The 9,258-nt window shown below is 44.4% G+C and overlaps 1 protein-coding gene across 2 annotated transcripts in view; it reads left to right on the top strand.

Moving 5' to 3' along the window:
• The window catches only part of KIF5C (kinesin family member 5C), a 56,963-nt gene that overhangs the window by 21,990 nt on the left and 25,715 nt on the right, over window positions 1-9,258 (top strand). For both annotated transcript variants that reach the window (XM_018566781.1, XM_018566782.1), the window contains exons 8-11: window positions 2,155-2,279; window positions 3,333-3,437; window positions 7,477-7,625; window positions 7,707-7,855. In XM_018566781.1, the coding sequence (XP_018422283.1) occupies window positions 2,155-2,279; window positions 3,333-3,437; window positions 7,477-7,625; window positions 7,707-7,855 (528 nt within the window). The remainder of the gene's footprint in view (window positions 1-2,154; window positions 2,280-3,332; window positions 3,438-7,476; window positions 7,626-7,706; window positions 7,856-9,258) is intronic.

The raw sequence follows: 9,258 nt of genomic DNA, 5'->3' as shown, positions 1-9,258 counted from the left end.
TTTTTTTTTTTTTTTTTTTTTTTTTTTTTTTTTTTTTTTACAATGTAAAAGGAGAAAAAAAAGACTACAAAACATTTTGGGGAAAAAACCTTTTTTGTATGTGGGGGGCTAAAACTTGGAGCTTGATGATGGTGCACAAGATACAATCACTGTACAGGACATACACAGGGAGGAGGGGGTGAAGGGTTTAATGTACAGGTCACATACAGTGGGAAGATGGAAATGAAGGGGTAAATGTGCAGGATCAGGGAGGTGAAGGGGTTAATACCCACATCCAAGCAGAGATAGAATAGAGCAGACATATTGCAGAGGGGGTGAAAGGGTTAAAAATGAATACAAACTTCATTTTATGTTGCTGTAGCTTGTTTTCACCAGGAACTAATGTATGGATGACTCATTCATTCCATAGGTTCCTTTTACTCTCTTCTGCCTCTGATATAAGAGGAAGGGAAGGGCTTGGCAATATATACATGCCATGTGATAACCAATCCAAGGACATAGAGCCAGTTTGATCAGCCCTGTGCCTGAAGCTGCTGCTGTCCTCTGTCTAATGGGCATGTGCACATAGGTGGGTGGTGCATCCTCCCGGAACAATTGGGCTGTGGACCGGCCATTTATGTCTGCAGGAAATTAGTAAATGCCACTTCAATATTATCCAGGTCTGTTTTTATACATTGCAAGCATTAAGGTCCCCACACACCTTACGATAATCGTACGATAATCGCGGGAAATCCCGCGATCGTACGATTATCGTAAGGTGTGTGTGGAAGCCGTGCGACCTCTACTACTGTAAGGTCGCATGACTTTGAACTTATGGACATGTTCGAAAACCCGCCGAGCATCGTACGATGTTCGGCGGGTTTGTGGCATGTCCGTACGATAACAGCCGTACGGGCCAGTGTGCGCAAGCGCACACTGCCCGTTCGGCATTGCGGTCATCGGAAGCCCGCCCCTCGGGCGTGGCTTGCGATCATCGCAAGTACGATCTGCCTATGCAACATAGGCAGATCGTACGTTTTTTTAAGTACCTTACCATCGCAAGACAAGAGTCTTGTGATTGGTTGTAAGGTGTGTGCCAGCCTTATAGTAAGAGTGATTGCAGATTCTTACCTGCTTCTGGTTTGAAGATGCTGGGAGCAGATATTCCAGTAAGTTCTTACTTTTGAGGCCGTCGTCTATGACCACTTCATCTGCCTCAGTGCTGTAATCAGAAAAATACAGCAACCCAGCATCCCTATAGATATGTGATGAATCTCTGCTGACTTCCATCGTGTGCAAGCCCAAATACGGTTTCATTTTCTTTTTTTGCTTGCACATGATGGATATTCTCTAAAAAGTGAAATTTCACCAAGCTAAAGGAAAATTCTCTTGCAAAATGAACAGCCCATGTGGCCTTTAGCAAATCAACCCCCTGCATTGGTACTGAGCAGGTATAGCTGCCCCCATTTACTTAACATTACATATTAAACATAAAAACTTTAACAATATTTTAACATTGATTACTTGCATCAAGATACATTTACATTGTAGTTGAACTTAGAAATCACTATTACTATTCGGGATGCACCCATACTGGTTTTCGGTATCAAGTAAGAGTACCGACATTTATCTTTCGGTACTCGCCGATACCGGTACTTCTGGGAGCTTGGAGCTGGCTTCTCGACCAATCAGCATTGAGCCAGCTATACAGCATTAAGCCAGATTCGCGGCCAGTCAGGAAGACGGGAAGCGGGTCATTACCTGCTGCCCGGCTTCCTGATTGTCTGGGAAGCCAGCTCCATGCTGGGTTTTTGCCCGGCTTCCTAATTGGCTGGAAGCCGACTCCATACTGTTAGGCTGCGTCAATGCTGATTGGCTGGAATGCTGGCTTCCCGGCTAATCAGCATTGAACCGACCAAACCTCATGGAGCCAGCTTCCCCGCCAGTCAGGAAGCCGGGCGGCGAACCGCCCACCCACCGCCTTGATTGACCGGGAAGCCTCGTGGCAATGCTGGTCAGAAAATCTCCCTCTGAACAGAAGTTCTGGTATCGGGGGTAAATATCGGAGTACTCGTACTTGCACCAATACTGGTATCGGTGCATCCCTACGATTTTATTACAGTTTTTCATAGCCTGCATTTAATATGAATCCCCTTTGCTGTTTGTTCCCGGCAGACATGAATGAACACAGTTCCAGAAGTCACAGTATTTTTTTAATCAACATAAAACAAGAAAATATTGAGACTGAGAAGAAGCTTTGCGGCAAGCTGTACCTTGTAGATCTGGCGGGAAGTGAAAAGGTGAGAACATTCATTTTGCTCTGCTTTGGATTTCTTCCTCCGGTAGAATTTCATTGGGACCCTACCATATGGCATTCCTTTTGTGAATCTAAAATCACAATTCCTAGCCCCGCCCCCGGTAGAATCCTCCGCATGTACACTACCTGACCAAACAAGTCACCATCTGGATTTCGGGCAGTGTTATGATCTGGGGTTGTTTCAATTGGTCATCTTTAGGTCCAGCAATGTTATGTGCCCAACAAAAATGAGGTTAGCTGTCTACCTGAATATACTGAATGACCAGGTTTTTCCATCAATGGATTTTTTTCCTTCCTGATGGCACATTGGGCATATTCCAAGATGACAATGTCAGGATTCATCGGGCCCAAATTGTGAAAGAGTGGTTCAGGGAGCATGAGACATCATTGTCACACATGGATTGGCCACCAAAGAGTCCAGACCTTAATCCCATTGAGAATCTTTAGAATGTGCTGGAGAAGACTTTACGCAGTGCTCCGACTCTCCCATCATCACTACAAGATCTTGGTGAAAAATAAATGTGTACTGGATTGAAATAAATGTTGTGACATTGTATAAGCTTATGGAAACGATGCCACGGGAAATGCGTGCCGTAATCAATTTATTAATAATACACAATACCCCACCCATGTTCTGAAATGGTCACAAGGGGATATATTTTGTAGTCCTGTCACAGGGTGACAACGCTGCTCTTCCATTGATGCATTACAGTGCTTGAGTGTCGTCACCTTAGAACAGGAAGTGTCAATGGCAGGATCTTCAGGAGAAAAAAAGAAACTAATGCGGTCACCACATCTTAGGCCTGCAATATATTACCTTTTTTTGTTGTTCTTGGGTTTAGATACTTTATCACTATTACAGGTAACTTTCATTATACACTTTTTTTACTTTTACTTCGTCCTTTAAGCTGTACTCTGGATCCCATCAGATGCATCAGTTTTGTTGTATAAAATGTGAACTGTCAGGCGTTACGCTGATAGCCATTGCCGAGCCGTGCCGGTGCATTTCTGCTGATGCTTTTCATGTTTCCATCAGGTCAGCAAAACTGGAGCTGAGGGAGCAGTTCTGGATGAAGCTAAAAACATCAATAAGTCTTTATCGGCCTTGGGCAATGTAATCTCTGCCTTGGCTGAGGGAACGGTGAGTAACCTGAACCTGCCGCCTAGTTATTGGTGTGATAAATCTCCCCGGAGGATCAGGATGACAGGCTTTCACATTAAATCACAGGCCATTCAGTCTGTAGTAGCGCATGTGATCTGTGTGCGGTGTTGTAGGAGGATTTCTTCATCTCAATTGGTCAAAATCCGAGACCTATTTTAACAGGATTTACAGTGAAACTTTAAAGCTGAGCTCCGGCTTTCCCTTCAGTCTTGTACAGTTGTACCGGCTCCTCTTCTGGACTGCAATGGCTTCCTCTGATTTTCTCTGCACACTGTGAGCTTCTCATAATGTGCATTAGAAACTGCAGCAAGTCAGAGCCCGCCACATTTCCTGGCTGGAGCATATCCAGCATCCTCTAGCCTTTCCTTCCCAGCCTTACTGTCCCTGGCCGGCCCATTTCATTTCAAAGCAGCCTGCCCCGTCCATTCATTGGATTTCAGCTCTTCCAATCACGGAGGCTCAGTAACTCATGAGGGTGTCACCTACTGTAGAGCGGTCTGCATGCAGAGTCACCCTTACTAGGAATGCCTGCTCCTCCAGACTGACATCCACTCATCACAACTTCATTTTTATATTTGCATAACTCTAGCCAGCCTAGTGCTTGTATCAGAGTTGAGGGGTGTTTATTATTATTATTATTATTATTATTATTATACAGGATTTATAGAGCGCCAACAGTTTGCACAGCACTTTACACTTGACGAGAGATGACAAGGGAGTGGATGAGTAATTTTGCGGTTTCTTTGGTGAGGAAGGAGCGTATTTTGGAGATGTTACGAAGGTGAAGGTTCAAAGGAATACTGAGGTGGGCTGGCCCCTCCCACCAGCCATGATCTGCCTGCAATGCATAGAGAAACACAGAACCCCAACAATGGCATCACTGGCAAATAAGTTATGCAATGAATAAAGGTTTTTTTAAAAAAAATGGTATTAGCTTGTTGATGGAGGGATGACCCAGGGAGGACACATTCTAAGCAGAATAAACCTGAAAGGAATATGTGGTGTAGTTCTGTATAGAAAATAAATATAAAATGTGATTTTCTTTTTAGATGGCTATCAAAACATTGCACCCAAATTTCATATTTACACCTTCCAGCTGGAAATTAGATCAGTATTAGTCTCGTGTTCCAGTGTTAGATTGCTGGTGTAATTGCTGGGCTATGAAGAGCTGAATATCAGGATTTTTAAATTGCGCACACACAGCAGTGGAAGTCAAGGAGACATGAGCTAGTGCTGGGCTTTCTTTGTGGAAGTCTAGAAGCACTCTTTATGAATACTTGTAAATGCTTTAATAATAATAAATGATTGGGGTTAATTTTACATTGTAACGTAAATGTTTACAATGGTTATATTTAATTGTAATATGGGAAAAAGGGCTATGCACTAAAGGGCTGTCTTTCCCTCCTGCCATTTATCCTGTGAAGTTGGCTGGTCTGTTCGCCAAGCTACTGTGTTTGTCGATTTTTTTTTATCATTTACTTACCACCTTGGAACAGTGCAGGCCAGCATGTTGCTGGATCAGGCACCATCCACCTACACACTGGAGAGAAGAAAATGTATTTCAAGATTCCCTTCAGTGCTGGTCTGAAAGCCTAGTTATCTTGCCATGTAATCTTTGCTACAAGCAGAGCTCTGGGCAAATCCAATCCAGGTGGCTCTTAAACTCCTCCTCCGCTCCAGCCATGTTATGTCCCTCGGCGTACACTGTACAGAACGTGTAACTCGGGGACCTTACACAGCTGGAGCGAGGCTGAAGAGACCCGTCCAAGAGCAAGTTGAGATCATGGTTTGGGCGAGTATAACTTTATTTTAGCTCCCTGGACAAAACGAGCATATAACCCTGGCAGTGCAAGGTTAGCCCCACTTCAAGGGTTAAGATTTGATTTGCCCGGAGTTCTGCTTTAAGGGAGGATCATAGTTCATTGGCTGATTCCCTTTGCCAGAGATCATGTGACCAAATGCCTAAGCCTTAATACATATGTCAAGCACTGAAGGAAACCCGTAGCTGCATTTGCTCCATTAAAAGTAAAAATTCCATCTATTTCACGTTATTTATCCATCCCAGAATTACAGTTGTAGCGCCCATCGCCTTTTGTGATGTGACTACTATGCATTTAATGATAGTCAGGGCTGTAGACAGCCTGGCTGGATTTGTAGTAGCAATTACATGGTTAATGCCAGGTGTCTAACCTTGTTTGTACCCCCCTGGGCGGAGTGAGACTCTGTCATATTGTGGGACAGCCAATAGGAGACAGTGTAATATGTGTATAGTGTAGCAGCCAACCACTGGGCTTCTCTCAGGCGGTGGTGGCTGCTGGGAGAGTGTACATATATTGGTGGGAGCTGCCATGTGCTCTCTCTCTCTCTCTCTCTCTCTCGCCGGGACCAGCCATGGATTAGTGCTGGGTCCTGTTCAGCCTGTCCCCCAGGCTAGGCCGAGGCCTGGGGGTGGACATAGGCTTAAGTGAGGAAAGAGGTTTCCCAATATGGAGGAGGCCTGAGAGATGGAAAGAGGAAAAGAACCATGACCAGTGCAGGCTCTTGAGGTGCCCTGGATCTATGTGGACTTCACAGTAGGGTTGGTGTTTCTTTTTCTGGATTGTGGATCTGCATTGCTACTCGTACAAGGTCCAGTGAGTTTGGAGCTTCTGATGGTTACACCTAGAGCCCCCATACCCTCTCTCCCACAGAAGATGTTCAATAAAATGTTCAATTAGCATCATACTACTGAAGTGGACATCAATTTATGGGCACCAGAAGGTGGCGGTCAGTGCTAATGGGCGCACTTGGAAATCAACCCCTAGACCGACTAGATGTGGACCGGCAAACAGTGACTCCCTGCGGGAAGTTATCGCTACACACAGAGTCGGCCTTAGGCCTTTAGGTGCCCTGTGCGTGAAAGCTCTACAGCGCCCCTCAGTGACCACACCCCTCAGTAACGACACCCCTCAGTGGCCACACCCATTTCCCCCCAATATCCGCACCATTTAAAGACTCCCATTTTGTTAAGCCGAAAAGAAACTTATTAAAAAGTATGATAAAAATAAAACTTTTATTCAAAGGTATTAAACTTGTCGGCACAATATAAGTATTCTTATTAAATAAAACAACAGAAGGTAAACAAATGTCAAACTAAAATAGAGGCTATAAAAATAAAGTGTCAGGTTATCATGCCGATCCCTTTTTTTAAGTAAGTGCACCTAGAAAAGAAAAATTAAAAACAGAACACAAAACCCGGACTACGTGTAAAATTAATGAATTACTATATCCCCGAATATATGAAAAATGTACATAACAATGTGTTTGAGAATGTGCGGCGGCCATGTTGGATACCGGTGTGTTCTGCGAATGCGTTCCACCATTTTGGAGGTGGGGAGCATGACGTCACATGACACCGTGCGTGGCGTCAGGTGATGTCACACGCCGATATAGGCGACGCCATCTTGGTGTATACCTAGATATACACCAAGATGGCGGCGCCCAACACGTGCGGTGTCATATGACGTCATGCGCCCTGCCTCCAGAACACGCCAATGGCTGAATCCAAAATAGCATAAAGTGTTTTGTTTGATGAAACGAATGAAAACGTTTTTAGTTTTCGTTCATTCATGAGGAGGGAGCACTGTCATGTCGGATGGTCAGCGGTGAGGAGGAGCCACCCCGAGGACGAGCTGTGTCGGCCGCCTGGCGCCCTTGTTGCCATGGCTCCCTGTGCGGCCGCACAGCTCGCACACCCCAAAGGCCGGCCCTGGCTACACAGTTAAAGCAAACTTGTCTTGAGAGAATTAGAGGGTGCCATTGCTGACCTCCTTCTGAATATCCCAGCTGGCTGGCTATTTCTAGTTTCAGTGCTTTTTCTACCACTGACCTGGAACAAGAATGCTGTTGGTGAAGTCAGAATTCCCAATCTGTGATGGGGAGTAAAGGGATTGACCCAATGCAATATTTGCCCCTTTGGGCATTTTTTAAACCTCTCATTTCTATTAATTTTGCTACTTTTTTTTTTTTTCTCTTCTAGAAATCCCATGTACCATACAGGGACAGCAAAATGACCAGGATACTCCAGGACTCTCTTGGTGGAAACTGTCGAACAACTATCATTATCTGCTGCTCTCCATCCATCTTTAATGAGGCAGAGACCAAGTCCACCCTTATGTTTGGCCAGCGGTAAGCAATCATCATCCTGACCTCTGATCCTGCGGAGACCTTTAATGTCTACAGAATTAATGCTTTTTTTTGGGGTCACAGAGCTAAGACCATTAAGAACACCGTGTCTGTCAATCTGGAGCTCACTGCTGAGGAGTGGAAGAAGAAATATGAAAAAGAGAAGGATAAAAACAAAACCCTCAAGAATATTATTCAGCACTTGGAGATGGAACTAAACAGATGGAGGAGTGGTAAGGAAGTGACTTGTAAATGATCTTAACGCTTGAAGAGCCTCCTTTGTCCAGAGAAGGCAACGTGTGCAGTAGGATTAGAATAGAATGGTTGGCCGGGTCACTCTGGCTGAATATTGATTTGTATGGATTTTAGAGGAGAACATTGCAATATCTGAAAACTGTTTTGAGGGGGCTATTTCATGTAGAGAAAAATAAATAGGTGTACCCTGTCCTTGAGAGTCATTGGGCCTACACCAAAATTTCGGCTGACCAAGTCCAAGTGGCATGCGTGCACACCTTTCCCCTGCTGTTTTCCTCCTTCCTTCTCACTGTGATCAATAACCAGCATTTATTGTCCCACCCTACGTTAGCCATAAATGGTATGGTCCACGCCTAAGCCGCATATTGGACATTGTATAACAAAGTATGGTACAACATAAAACATTAAAGCCATACTTTACACTTGGGATGCACCGATACTAGTATTGGTATAGGTGCCGATACCGAGTATGTGGGCACGTACTCTTCATCGCCCAAATGCTCCTAATGCCTATCCCGATATCGCCACTTCCCCGCACTGCAAGGGTTTAGTGCTTGTTTGTGTATAGGCTGAAGGAACAAAATTACTGAAAGCTATGAGCTGACTTCTTAGACAGGCCCTTCCAATCTCTCTCCCCATCCTCTGCAGCAGTCTAAGGTCCCATAAATCATCACTTCTATACATAGTGTGTAGACGTGAGGACACTGAAGAAGACTCCATTGCTGCAACGTAGGAGACAGGCTGGAGAAGAAATGAGCACTTAACCCTTGCAGTGCTGGGTAGCCCCACGGAAAGGGTTAATAACAAAAAATCCCGGAGTCGTGTTTTTTTAAATTTTTATTTAAAGGTCATTTTTCCTAAGCAAGTTACATCGAAATTAGTGTCATGTAACTTAATAAAAAAAACAAAAAACCATTAAGCCAAAATCACCCCACTCATCTCTAGTATTGTAGTAATACAATCTGTGTTTACATTAAAAATAAAGTCCAATGAATGCACGTAATGCTGTAGAAAAGCAAAAATACCTACGAATGCATGATCCACGTTGAGGTCTGTGTAGATTCTGGTGGGGCATAATAATGCCGGAATTGCCTTAAGTAATTGCCTGCCTTGGCTGTGTGCTGTTCCTTTCATGTATTCTGGCTTTTAGACGTGTCCCAGGGGCTTCGCTGACTGCACAGCGCTGAGTGTATTTTTGATTAGAGCCATGACGTTGCCATGGTGATGGCGGTTGGCAGGTCCTCCAGGTTGCCGAGTTTATGGCTCACAAATGTGATTACAGGTTCAATAGCGACTTTATTTATCACGTTCTACGGCATTACTTTGATGAACACAAGTGAATTTCCTAGATGTAGTTACCTTCATCCAGACACTGAGTAAC

Source organism: Nanorana parkeri, unplaced genomic scaffold, assembly GCF_000935625.1.
Source record: "Nanorana parkeri isolate BGI_ZX_2015 unplaced genomic scaffold, ASM93562v1 scaffold974, whole genome shotgun sequence".
Lineage (NCBI taxonomy): Eukaryota > Metazoa > Chordata > Amphibia > Anura > Dicroglossidae > Nanorana > Nanorana parkeri.
The sequence above is the reverse complement of the archived record's forward strand: the minus strand, read 5'-3'. Positions and strand labels throughout refer to the sequence as shown.